The 14,563-nt window shown below is 35.4% G+C and overlaps 2 gene segments (V, D, J or C); both read left to right on the plus strand.

Moving 5' to 3' along the window:
- The first annotated feature begins 858 nt into the window (after nucleotides 1-858).
- On the plus strand, nucleotides 859-1,480 carry LOC107650831 (T cell receptor alpha variable 14/delta variable 4-like). The segment is given in 2 exon segments: nucleotides 859-942; nucleotides 1,183-1,480. Coding segments are annotated over 2 exon segments (347 nt in total).
- Nucleotides 1,481-12,374: 10,894 nt separating this feature from the next.
- LOC107650565 (T cell receptor alpha variable 27-like) lies at nucleotides 12,375-14,131 on the plus strand. The segment is given in 2 exon segments: nucleotides 12,375-12,601; nucleotides 13,098-14,131. Coding segments are annotated over 2 exon segments (567 nt in total).
- Nucleotides 14,132-14,563: the final 432 nt, after the last annotated feature.

A 14,563-nucleotide genomic window follows, 5' to 3' on the forward strand; every position in this document is an offset into this window, starting at 1 on the left:
TCTAAGATCCCTTCCAGGTCTAGAACTAAGATAAAGATAATTTTTTAAAGCTAGACCAGTGGAATCCTGGTGTCCTGAATATGTAGAAGGAAATAGTATCCTTTTTAAGGGGGCACTACTGACTTCGAACTCTACATTTCTTCCTGAGTCTATGCAGTATCTCATGAGAGCTCTCAAGATCCTCCAGAGAAACACAGAAGAAAATCGAGAGGGAGACAGAAGATCTTCCTCTAGATCTGTTGGTTTTTTATCTACAATTGGACTTCAGCTCAACTACAGTATAATTCTCTTGGACATGTCTCGAATTGCTTCTATGAATACATTCACACATGAATGAGAAACTGGAAAGACTAATTGCTGCTCTCAACTCAGTAGCTAAATACTAGAGCAGGTTGGCATGGGGAGAGAAGCAGCTCATATCTACATAATAATACATAATACATATATTTCCTAGCTGTTCCTCTCCTCAGTTCCTGTACAGATGAATTGCAGGCTCACCATTTGGTTTGTCTCTCTCTGTTTCCAGAGTCTCTCTAATACTAGATTTGAATATCAATTATTAAATGAGATAAAACATGGAAAGCATTTTGCAAACTTTAGAATTCTGTATAAATGTTAGCTTTTATGATTATGATATTACACATATAATGGCAAATTCAAACATTATGTAATTCAATTATAAAGGACGGGAATATGTCTGAATTGAATAGAGGCAGAGGATGGGTCAGACATTTCCAGTCTATGCATAGAGGAATGTATCATGACATATACACCTGTACCACCCCCTAACCTCATTTCCTCCTCTGAGGCACACATGTCACACGACTACAGTGACTCTACAGAGGATTGTTAGAAATAAAGAGCAATAGTGAACCAGAGAGACTTTGACCAACATGCCACACGTTAGTCTGCTATGGAAAATCATACTCTCCTTCTTCTTAGGTAAGGGGGTGACCCAGCTGGATGTGAGAAAAAGCTACTTTGCAAGGCTTAAGGAATTAACGCTCTAGGGAACTGATTAAATGGTCATATTTGTCAAGAGTTTTAAAACCACTTGGAAGGAAGGAAAATGAGAAACAGGTTTAGAGCCCTTCAATATACTCCCTTGGTCCTATGTTAAGATGCTTCTGCCATCTTTAAGAGTCATAATAAAGTATTAATTTTTTCTTCTCTTTTCTGCAGGTATCAGCACAGCACAGAAGGTCACTCAACCACAACCAGCAATGTTTGGAAAGGAGGGAGATGCTTTGACTCTCACCTGCACGTATGAAACCAGTGACAGCAATTATGCTTTGTTTTGGTACAAACAGCCTTCCAGTGGGGAGCTGATTTTACTAATTCGCCAGGATGGTTATAGCCAAAAGAATGCAAGGGCAGGACGATATTCGGTGAACTTCCAGAAATCAAACAAATCCATCAGTCTCACCATCTCAGCCTCACAGTTGGGAGACTCAGCGATATATTTCTGTGCTTATATTAGTCCCACAGAGGGCAGAATGACACAAGGAGATGTACAAAAACACCAATACTTAACATGACTCCCACCTGCTACCAAGAGCCCACAGAGAGTCACTCAAACCTCAACAGGAAAGCAGCTCAGAATCTCAAAATGAAAGCCATTTCATTTGAAGAAAAAACCCCACACACCTGAGTTCAGAAAGGTCTATAAAAAAATTCCTCAAGAGCATTCTTATCCTGTGATGCTGCTGAAAGAAAACTCATGACGTGAAAATTCCCTCCGCCAACGCCGATAGGCAACTGTTCAGAAACTTAAAGTCTTAGCTATCTTTGGTACTGAGATGTTGAACGAATTGCTGAAAGTCTCCCAACCAGTATACTGCAGAGGGAAAACTTGAACCCATGTCGTCCTGATTCTTGATTTGTATTTATGTATCCAAGTCCAGTGCTCTATCCATTAACCTATGTATATGTTTATGTATAAAAATATATAATATCCATTGTGCTGTGTGTATATATGTATAAACTAAATCATCTATATATATAGGTATGCACATTATATAATATATGTGTATGTGTATTTATATACACACACATTTATGACATAGTAATGGCCAATGTAGCATCTGGCTTTGCTTAAGTATGCCATGTGTATATATATATATATATATATATATATATATATATATATATATTTATTTATTTATTTATTTACATATATATATGCACACATATATGCATATATTTACATAGAAATTTGTTTCAGTCTGAATCCTGAGTTCATCATCTCTGCCAAGAGATAGATAACATGTTTCACCACAGAGTCATGGTTGGTAATTACATTGATAAAGGTTATTAGGTCTTTTATAGTAGTTTGCACTAATGTTGTTATTGTTTAAATATATACAGCAATTTATACAATTGTCCTCTTGATTCTGCTTACCAGCTTCATCATTTCTTACAATGTAATAGTAAATTAATGATTCCCTAGTTGATAAACCTTTCTCTCCTTAGTTTCCCATTTCTTCACCATAAAAAGATTTCAAAGAAATATTTTTTGTCTACATAATAACTTTCTTCCCCTTTCTTTCATTTTTTTTTGGTATTGCTGGATTAAAGAATATGCAGAGCTTTGTGCTTTTTAGGGAGTGCTTCTCATGTCTTCCTCATCAACACTGTGTTTTACTTACCTAAATGCAGTAAAACTTCATGGATGCCTCCTTGCTGCAAACATTGGCATTTAATAGACTACATCATTTTAAGAAAAGAGCTAGATTGTGAGAGTGACAAAGGTGATGTGCAGCAGAGGGCTGGACTGATCATAGACTTATCCTCTCCAAGTTAAACATTCATATTTGATAAAAGTGACAGCACCAAGTCAATATGACTAACTTAAGTTAACAGATTAGAATGCTTCTCAGTGCACAAAATGTTTGTTGCTGACTTGGAGGGAAAGCTGAACCAACACATGGTTGGCAATAGTGGAACAGAAAAGTAGTGGGAAGTTTTCAGAAATTTGGTGTAAAGAACCACATTTGTTCATCTGTGCCAGAAAACTCACAAACATTAGGGTTAGTTTGATGAAAATTATGGGAAAATTCAGAAATTATTAAGTGAAAAAATGAGAACTCCATAGGATTTGCCTGCAGAATAGTTTGTTCATCTCTAAGAAGTGATATGGCCCACAATACTTCTGAGTACAGCCTTAACCAGATTAAAATGTAGTTTTTACCTAATTTTAATGTGCTGATATGCTGGTTAAAAAAAAGAAATCTATAACCAATTGGTTTTCTAAGTCAGTATGTGACCCACAGGGATACTTAAGTAAGGGTTAGTGTCTTCCTTTCTATTTGAGTTGGTACCACTGACCTAGAACATCTAGAATTCCAGTGACTTGCCCAAAGTCACAGAGCCAAGATGTATTAGAGGCAGGACTTCAATGATAATTTCAATTCCAGGACAGAAAAAAAGGGTATTAAAAAAGTCACATTTATAGGAGTTAGAGCAATCAGGCTCTAGACTCTGGGCAGTCTCGTGGTGTTGACTATAGGGAAAATCACAGTAATCGTATTTTTCTCAGATATGAAATTTTACTCAGGCTCTTTATATAGTTAATGATGACAAATTCTAAGCACACTAAGATTTGCAAAGTACTCAAAGTGTAATTTCATTTGATCATCACAACAACCCTGTGAGGTAGGAGTCATTACCCCCACCTTACATATAAAGAAACTAAGGGGAAGGAAGATAAATTATTTTCTCAGTATCTATACATAGTATCTGAGAGAGCATTTGAACTCAGGTCTTTAAGTACTATCTGAAATCCATAGTGACAACTATCTATTTTGAATATTTAGTTAATTTTTACCAAGCTTCTGTCTGTCATAAAATATTTCGCTTAAATTTATTTTTTAAACTTCTCATTATGTACTTAACTAATACCCCCAAATGACCATTTCCATATATGAATTATATGATATATAAAGTATTTAAAAAGAAATGAATGTCTAATTTAGGATTTCTCAAAATATAGGATTGAGAGTTTAAAAAAACATGATTTTCATGGAGTATTGATTTTTGAATTATTTCCCTTTGTAATGATTTATAGGTCAATTATTTTTGATAGCAGATATATTACATTTTAGACTACTTTTTCAGTCTTTTGATTTTCTTTAAAATTTATTGTTGTCCAGGTAGGATTCATACCAGGAATGCAAGGATGGTTCAATATTAGGAAAACCATCCACACAATTGACCATATTAACAAGCAAACTCACCAAAATTACATGATTATCTCAATAGATGCAGAAAAAGTCTTTGAAAAAATACAACACCCATTTCTATTGAAAAACACTAGAAAGTATAGGAATAGATGGGCCTTTCCTCAAAATAATAAACAATATATATCTAAAACCATCAGCAAACATCATCTACAGTGGGGATAAACTAGAAGCCTTCCCAAATAGATCAGGAGTGAAACAAGGATGCCCATTATCACCTCTATTATTTAACATTGTACTAGAAACACTAGCTGTAGCAATTAGAGAAGAAAAAGAAATTGAAGGTATTAAAACAGGCAATGAAGAGACCAAGCTATCACTCTTTGCAGATGATATGATGGTCTACTTAAAGAGTCCTAGAGAATCAACCAAAAAGCAAGTTGAAATAATCAACAACTTTAGCAAAGTTGCAGGATACAAAATAAACCCACACAAGTCATCAGCATTTCTATATATTTCCAACACATCTCAGCAGCAAGAATTAGAAAAAGAAATTCCATTTAAAATCACCCTAGACAATATAAAATACTTAGGAATCTATCTGCTGAGACAAACACAGGAACTATATGGACACAACTACAAAACACTATCCACACAATTAAAACTAGATCTAATAATTGGAAAAACATTGATTGCTCATGGGTAGGACAAGCTAACATAATAAAAATGACAATCCTACACAAATTAATTTACTTATTTAGTGCCATACCCATTGAACTACCAAAAAATATTTTTACTGAATTAGAAAAAACCATAACAAAGTTCATTTGGAAGAACAAAAGATCAAGGATATCCAGGGAAATTATAAAAAAAAATGCAAAGGAAGGAGGCCTTGCAGTCCCAGATCTCAAACTATACTATAAAGCAGTGGTCATCAAAATAATTTGCTACTGGCTAAGAGACAGAAAAGAGGATCAGTGGAATAGACTTGGGGTAAATGACCTTAGCAAGACAGTCTATGATAAGTCCAAAGATCCCAGCTTTTGGGACCAAAATTCACTATTTGATAAAAAGTGCTGGGAAACTTGGAAGACAGTGTGGGAGAGATTAGGTTTGGATCAACATCTCACACCCTACACCAAGATAAATTCAGAATGGGTGAATGACCTGAATATAAAGAAGGAAACTATAAGCAAATTAGGTGAACACAGAATAGTATAGTTGTCAGATCTTTGGGAAAGGAAAGACTTTAAAATCAAGCAAGAGCTAGAAAAAAATCACAAAATGTAAAATCAATAATTTTGATTACATCAAATTAAAAAGTTTTTGTACAAACAAAACGAATGTATCCAAAATTAGACAGGAAGCAACAAATTGGGAAACAATCTTCATAACAAAAACCTCTGACAAAGATCTAATTACTCAAATTTATAAAGAACTAAACCAATTGTACAGAAAATCAAGCCATTCTCCAATTGATAAATGGGCAAGGGATATGAATAGGCAACTTTCAGTCAAAGAAATCAAAACTATTAATAAGCACAGGAAAAAGTGTTCTAAATCTCTTATAATCAGAGAAATGTAAATCAAAACAACTCTGAGGTATCACCTCACACCTAGCAGATTGACTAACAACTGCAAAGGAAAGTAATGAATGCTGGAGGGGATGTGGCAAAGTTGGGACATTAATTCATTGCAGGTGGAGTTGTGAATTGATCCTACCATTCTGGAGGGCAATTTGGAACTATGCCCAAAGGACGATAAAAGACTGTCTGCCCTTTGATCCAGCCATACCACTGCTGGGTTTGTACCCCAAAGAGATAATAAGGAAAAAGACTTGTACAAAAATATTCATAGCTGCATTCTTTGTGGTGGCAAAAAATCGGAAAATGAGGGGATGCCCTTCAATTGGGGAATGGCTGAATTAATTGTGGTATCTGTTGGTGATGGAATACTATTGTGCTAAAAGGAATAATAAAGTGGAGGAATTCCATGTGAACTGGAACAACCTCTAAGAATTGATGCAGAGTGAAAGGAGCAGAACCAGGACAATATTGTACACAGAGACTGATATACTGTGGAACAATTGAATGTCATGGACTTCTCCATTAGTGGCAATGCAGTGATCCTGAACAACTTGGAGGAATCTATGAGAAAGAACACTGTCCACATTCAGAGGAAAAACTGTGGGAGTAGAAACACAGAAGAAAAACAACTACTTGAATACATGGGTCGAGGGGATATGGTTGGGGATGTAGACTCTAAATGAACATCCTAATGCAAACACCAGGAACATGGAAATAGGTTCTGATCAAGGACACAAGTAATACCCAATGAAATTGTGTGTTGGCTGCAGGAAGGGTGGTTGGAGGGGAGGGGGGGGGATATAATGCGATTATTGTAACCAAGGAATAATGTTCTAAATTGACTAAATAAATAAATAAGTTTAAAAAATAAAATAAAATTTCTTGTTGTCTTATGGAGTCATTGCTTTCTATTTGCACTATCTTTGAAATCCAAAACTCTGAATCTTTAAGATTCTCTATAGCATATTAGTATAAAATACAAGGAACTTCAGACACCTTGAGCCTAGGGTACCCTAATTTGATCACTGTTTCTCCTGGTTGTTTCTAAGATTTCCACTATGAGTTTCTAACTACCCTAGATCTTTTTTGACAGAGAGGTCCACTTTTGTCGTTTGGGGACCTTATCAGCTAAAAATACCTCTGGCCAAATTTCTTTTCTCTGGAGAGTCATTCAGCTTCTTTGTCTACACTAGCACTGGCTTTGTGACACTTCTGAGATGGTAAAAGGCCAGCATTGGCAGTGGTCCTTTCATCTTGCTCATAAGCTTCTGGATGACTTTTTACACAGTTCCGGGGTGGTAGAAGTAATTTGCAGTAGATTTCTTGCTCAATATTTGTTGTGCTATGATTTTTAGATTTTTTTTGGTTAGAGTAGGTATATGGGAATTGGACTGACTTCATTTGTGTAGCTATTTTTATTAGATATCCATCTCAAAATATGAATATAATGTTTAAATTTACTATTACTATATTTGCATCTCCTGTGATATTCTTCCACTTGATTTTTTAAAGTAGAGGTTATTTTTCTATTCTAGTTCTCAATCCAAGGCTGAAAATATCATTTAGATGTTTTCACTTATACAGAGATAGAAGGTGATTTCCCCATAGTTCTTGATGATAATTCTTCAGCTTCTACATATTGACTCTTTCCCTCTCATATACTTCAAAATGCTGAAGGAAAAGATTTAGAAAGAGTGCAGATATGAATTATAAGATAATAATGCCAATTTCCTTTCTGTTTATTCAATTAAGGTAAAGTATCACTTTCTATTAATTTTGGATTTAAATTATATCTTAACATATGCACATAAACACGATTGTAATTTATATTTCTAAAGGTACCACATTGCTTTCCAAGGAATTTTATAGTCATTTTGTAATTAGATCCTTACAATATCTCTGAGTGCTATTATTGTCCCAAATTTTTGGTGAAGAAACTAAAGCTCAGAGATATAAAATAACTTAATTTCTTTTTCCTCAAATTTTCTTTAATCATTTGTCCTGTGCTTCTACTTTGCACATTATGTAAACATTGAATATTTGAGGAAGACATTTTTTTAAAAAGACAGTGAACACAAAGGCCTAACTTTGGTTTTAGCTACTGGGGCAATCTCTCTCTGAATCCAATAAGCAACAGTCAGCCAGAAAAGTATAGAGATTTTTAACTCACTTGGTCAATATGACTATCTTCTAATATGATTTGTGTATATATATATATATATATATAACATGACTTATAATATGACATCTGTAATATGACTATAACTTCCTGGAGTCCAAAGTGACTCTAGGTTGCACATACAATAGGAGTTTCCATAATAGAGACTAGCTATTCTTGTCTAAAGAAACAAATGAAGAAACTAAATTTAATGAAAATTCTGGGTTCTTATCATGTTCAGAAAATAGAAAAGCAAATGAGAAACTTATATATTAAGTAGTTAACTTAGTTTATACATAAGTGTTTATTTTTATTTGTTTTGCTGTCTTCTGGACCTAATGTGAATGCAGAAATTTCATGTAGGAAGTAACTATATACTTACATAGTTATATACATGGCAGCTAGGTGGCATAATGAATAGAGGCTTAAAATCAGGAAAACTCATCTTCCTGAGTTCAAATAAAGCCTCAGACACTTACTAGTTGTATTACAGTACCAGTCATTTAACACTGTTTGCCTTAGTTCCTCATCTATAAAATGAAATGGAAAAGGAAACGGCAGACCATTCCAGTATCTCTGCCAAGAAAACCCCAAAAGGGGACATGACTGAAAAGGTAATGAACATTTATGTATGTAGTGGTCTTTCTTTGAATCTTCTGTCTGGATTCAATCATAGTGATACTTGAAGATTTCCCTAGAAGCCACCATTTCATAGGGTGTTTGCTCTCTTATTGCTATTGGCAATGACCAAGTGCACCATTATTTTATTAAAGATTGTTTGTACTATCACATTTTTTGTTTGTGCTGCTTTGATGTAATCTAAACTCTTGGTTGGTAACATACAACATCAAATAAACATTTGTTAAGCACCTATAATGTCCAAAGAACCATGCTAAACTCTGGGGATAAAATTAGTATAAAGAAAATCAGTCCCTGCCTTCATTGAGCTTACAATCTATAGGGGGAGACAACACACAAAAAGTGGCAGGAAAGCAGGAGAGAGAAGAGAAACTGGGGTTACTTGATGCAGGGGAGTTAAACCACTTAGGAGAAGCAGAGGCAAAATGGAGTTCTCTAAGAGTCCAGTTTCTTCTAGCTATAAAGGAAGGCATCAAAATGAATCTGGTACTTTTGCCCTCCAGTCCCCCAAACAGAGAAGAAAGGAGGGGAAGTGGAGTTAAGCAAGGCTTAAGTTTGTTGCATGGGAATGAGTTTAGAAGTGATGACCTTATCCTGGGAACTTATTCCCATCTTGTTCCTTTGTCTTGAAACCAGGCAAGGGGATAATAGATGCAAAGTGGAGTGCATCTGACATCCTTATTAGTCCAGTTATTTCATATTTATAAACATCATCTTAGTTAGATTGTTAGCTTCTTGTGGAAGGTAGCATTTATTTTTTTAACCTTGAAAGAGTAAAATTAGGATCTAGGTCCTTAGAATTTTTATTTTGTTTTTTTTATTTTTCCCCTTAGAATTTTTTATAAAGTTTATTAGAATTGCTTGGATAGGTAAAGGCAGAGATAGAGAGAAAAGTTTATTCTAGCTAGCTACATAGCTTCTACTGCAGTACCCCAGCACACAAGTTCCTTTGCAGGATGCCAGAGACAGGGAGAGTCCATACTTCCTGGTCTCAAACCTTTTTAACCTCTCTTTCCCTGCAGGTTAAATTCAGTCATCTCAGAATCAAGTGAGTAGACTACAGTCCCGTGACCCACACTAGGTGACATAGGTGATGCAAACGCATGCTGACTCAAGTAAGCTCCATCACCCAGAAAGGGGAGGAGGATAGAACTTTCCTCACACAATCCCCACTTGAGTCAAATCTCATCACTTGGGGTTTTTGGGAAATCAACATGTCAAGTCTCCCCAGTGAATCATTTTGCATAACTAGTTTATACCTCTAAAGATTCTCTTACTAGAGGTGTATATAATATTGCACCTTGCATAGAGGGAATTACAACAATTTTGGGAATAAGAGGGCAAGAAAATAAAAAAGGAGAAAGAAAAAAATGGGTGATAGAAGCATTGACAAAAAGCCAGCTGAGGCACTCTCCTTTGGCATAAGAGTTTACATTCAGAATTAATGATAGGTTCTATCCCTTCAGTTAAGTTCATGATATCCCAAAGTTCATTCTGGTTATTTTGATGTAGTGTGCAATTTCTGTGGGCATCCTGATGGTACCTTCTCCAAAACATCCACTTTCTTGATTCAGAGTGTTGGTGATTTTTCTTTCCTAAAATTGGCTTTAAAAGATCTTAAACTTGGATTTTATGATGATTGGACAAGAGGGAGCCCATATTTCCTGGTCTTGAACCTTTTTTAACCTCCCTCTCTCTTACAGGTCAAATTCAGTTATCTCTGGATGAAGGTCATAGACAGACCACAATCCCATGACCCATGCTAGGTGACGTAGGTGATGGAAACTCACACAGACTAATGTAGAATCAAGTGAGCTACATTACCCAGAAAGGGGAGGAAGATAGAACTTTCCTCATATAATCTTGATATCTCAAGCAGCTAGCAAAGTATAATTAATTTTTTTAAATCCTTACCTTCCATCTTATAATCAGTACTGTATATTGAAGGCAGAATAGTGGTAAGGGCTAGGCAAAAGGAGTTGTGACTTTCCCAGAATCACATAGCTAGAAATCTAATACAGTTCCTCCCAATTCTGGGCTTGGCTCTCAATTCACTGAGCCATCTATTTGCCCCTGCAAGGTATACTTATTGAATTTGGAATATATTTAATAAATTATGATCTCATTGAAGTTACCAGTGACTATAATTCTATGCTGCCTTTTTTCAATACTGATAGATTATTCAATGATGAAATTCAATGTTGAATGCCATAATATATTTTAAATAGAAGTAATTACCTTCTGTTCCTGAAACACCACTTCTTTATTTTACATAAACATTAGTATTTATCTTCATTTGCTTTGCTGTCTTCAGAACATAATGTAGATCCAGCAACTTAGCTTATTTTAATTTCTCCATTTGTTTCTTTGCAACAAGAAGAATTAATTAGTTGTATTGGATTGGGAGTGCTAAAGATTAATCTAAAGTATAAACTTAGGAGATGAATAAGATAGTGCTGTCATTGAGAAGAATAGAGAAAAGATGAGTAAGGTCTAGTTTTGGGAGGATGAGGATGAACTCACTTTTAGATATATTGAGTTTGAATTGTTAGCAGATATTTGAGTATAAATGTTTAGCAAATAATAAGGGATACAGTATTCAAACTCTGGGGCAATAGGGGATTAAAAACACTTTGGGAAGTCATCTTCATAGGAACTTGTAATTAATTCTGTAATAATTGGTGAGATTCACAAGGGACAAAGTGTAGAAAGGGAAGGGAAGAGATCTTAGGGGTTGGTGGATAATTAGAAGTCAGCAAAATAATTCAAGAAGTCAGAGTAAGAGAGGTAGAAGGAGATCCAAAAAAGGATCTAGTGCCTTAGAGAAGTCAAGAAGCATAAGAAGGGAAAACAAAGATCTTTGAATTAGTGATAGGGAGGCCCTTAATGACTTTGGATAATGATAATACCTCATATTTACATAGTACTTTAAGTTTTGCAAGGAGTTTTACAAATATCTTATTTTATCCTTAAAAATTTTGAGGGTTACTTGCTATTATTATCCTCAGTTTACAGATGAGGAAACTGAAGAAGACAAAGATTAAGTGCTTTGCTAAGGATCATGCAGATTATAAATATGAGACCATATTTGAACTCATGTCTTCCTGATTCCAGGTCTAGCTCTCAACCTACCCACTCTGCCATCTAGCTATTTCATTAGAATGGAGGTAGAAAATATCTGTCACATTAGACACATTTACAGTGGAAAGAGCACAGTTTTTGTAGTCAGAGAACCTGGATTAAAATCCTCTATCACTAACTACTTTGATGACTTTTAAATTTGGTTTTTAATTTTTTTTAACTTACATGTAGAAACAGGTTTTCCAATTCTTTTCTGACATTTTGCAGTTCAGATTCTTTCCCCATCCCTCCCCAAGGCAGTGCTTTTATATGGCACATATTTCCACATTCCCCATGCCATGACAGAAGACCTAAATGACACATACAATTAAAATAAACTCATGAAGGAAATGAAGTGAAAATGACATACTTTTCTGATCTGCAATCAAATTCCAATAGTCCCTCCTTTGGCTTTGGATAGTATTTTTTAAAATTTTATCACGAACCTTTTGGAGTTATCTTGGGATCTTGTTTGCTGATAATAGTTTCATTTTGACTCCTTTAGTTTTTTCCAGTTCTAAAAGTATGATCTTATGATCCTATGTTCTCTACACTTTAGTAATCCATAAAAAAATAAATGCATTATGGAGAAACAAAATGAACTTTGAGGATGACAAAGGAACAATAATCCCGTTTTTAGTAATTTCACATCTAACCACAGGGGGTCAGTGTTTCCAACAACAAATTACTGGAACCACTTTTAGTTCAGAATAGAAAAACAAACGTGGTATCTGATTGGCTGGGAGGATGGAGCAGGTTTCCACCTTTTACATCCAAATCGAATCAAAGGCAAAGAAGCATTTAATACTAGTTTCAGATAAAGCCGGTGTGGGATTTGTATAGAGTTTGGCTCTCTGAGATGAAAAGAAGAACAGTAAAGATTCTGCTTGTTCTAGGGATCCTATGGATGCAGATGGCCTGTGAGTCTGAGGATTTCCTCATGCAGTCACTGGGAATTATCAGTCCAATGGAGGGCCCAGTATTGGTGGCTTTACTGTGTTTTATTTTTATATTATTTATTTTTATATTTATTTCCATATCATCTATAAAATAGAATGTTTGCACATTCTATTTTATAGATGATATGGAAATAAATATATGCACATTCTATTTTATAGATGATATGGAAATAACTATATGTACATTCTATTTTATAGATGATATGGAAATGAATGTGAAAACATTGTACATTCTATTTTATATATAGTCTATTATAATGAATTTTAAAATATATAAAATATATTTATTCATATATTATATATAAAAAGGGCTTTGCTTGCATTAAAAACTTTTGGGGGCATGATGAAGCTAGGGAGGTGCAATACACCAGGGAGGACAAAGACAGGTAAAATAGATGGCTGCTGTAAGAGCTAGAATTACTGTGAATCTCATGTGTCCTGTGGTCTTTTTGAATAGGGGTGATTGGCCAGCAGCTGGAGCAGAGCCCTCAGTCCACCAGTGTCCAACAGGGACAGAAGGTCACCATGAGCTGCAATTCTTCTAGCACTTTGACCTCCTTACAATGGTACAGGCAGGAACCTGGCAAACAACCAGTCTTCTTGATGATCTTAATTAAAGGCAAAGAAGTCAAGAGTCAGGGGAAATTTATTGCCCAGTTTGACGAAAAAAGGAAAAACAGCTTTTTGATCCTCGAGGCTGCCCAGCCCCAAGATTCAGCTACCTACCTCTGTGCTGGGAGTCACAGTGCTCCACAGGCAGCAACAACCTCTACACAAACCCTGCAGCTGGGACCCCAGCAACCTCTTTTGTTTTCTACTTTTTTTCTGTTTTTCTTTGCACAGTTTTTACACTGTGTGCAAGCGCGCTCAACCCTCTGTCTTCCTATATGCCAAATACACCTGGGCCAACTTTCAGCAGATGAAGAGGATTGTAAAGTTTGTAAGGAACTAGAAACAAAGTAGAAGAGTCACCAATTCTATCTACTCTGAACAGCTTTGGCTAAAATTTTAGGCTGCTCCATCCTTTGAAGATGTGGGTCTGGAAGGAGGCAAGCAGTATTTAGAGGAGATGACTATGAGATCATGCAAAGAGCAGGACCTCCTGCTAGTAGAGTAGTGCCACTAAAAGAAAAAAAAAAGGCTTTTTTTCATAGGGATTGCCATGTATATGCAAACAGTGCATCCCCCCAGCCTCATGGATAAAACTAATTAAGATTATTATGAATGAATCAATTGAATTAACATGTAAAGCACTTTGTAAACTTTTCAGTACCATATAAATACAAGCCATTATTATACATTTTAACATATTGTTATGATACTCATTATTCCTGTCTTTCAGTTGTGTCTCACTCTTTATGACCCCATTTGGGGATTTCATGGCAGAAATATTGGAGGAGCTTAATGAATAATGAAAAATTAATCCTTCTCCAGCTCATTTTACAGATGGGGAACTTGAGACAAATGTGGTTAAGTGACTTGACTAGGGTCATACAGCTAGTACATGTCTGAGGCTGCATTTGAACTCGGGTCTTCCTTACTCCAGGCTAGGTGATTTATTTATCTCACTTTTTAGATGTCCATCATTATTTGTATCCTCTTCTAAATTTCTATTTTCATGCCTTCTTATGGCATTGTTTCATGCCAAAAGAAGGGAAACTTTTTTTAACACCCTTACCTTCTGCCTTGGAATCAATGCTAAATATTGATTCCAAGGTAGAAGAGTGATAAGAGCTATAAAATTGGGGTTAAGTGACTTGCCCAGGGTCACACAACTAGGAAATGTCAGAAGCTAAATTTGAGCTTAGGTTCTCCTAAAGAAGGCACATTTTTTAAAATAAGGTAAGACCTGGGTTCTAATCTCACCTGTGCTATTTATGACCTGTGCAACCCTGAGCACCTTTGGAATACAATTATAGGAAA

Source organism: Monodelphis domestica, chromosome 1, assembly GCF_027887165.1.
Source record: "Monodelphis domestica isolate mMonDom1 chromosome 1, mMonDom1.pri, whole genome shotgun sequence".
Classification (NCBI taxonomy): domain Eukaryota; kingdom Metazoa; phylum Chordata; class Mammalia; order Didelphimorphia; family Didelphidae; genus Monodelphis; species Monodelphis domestica.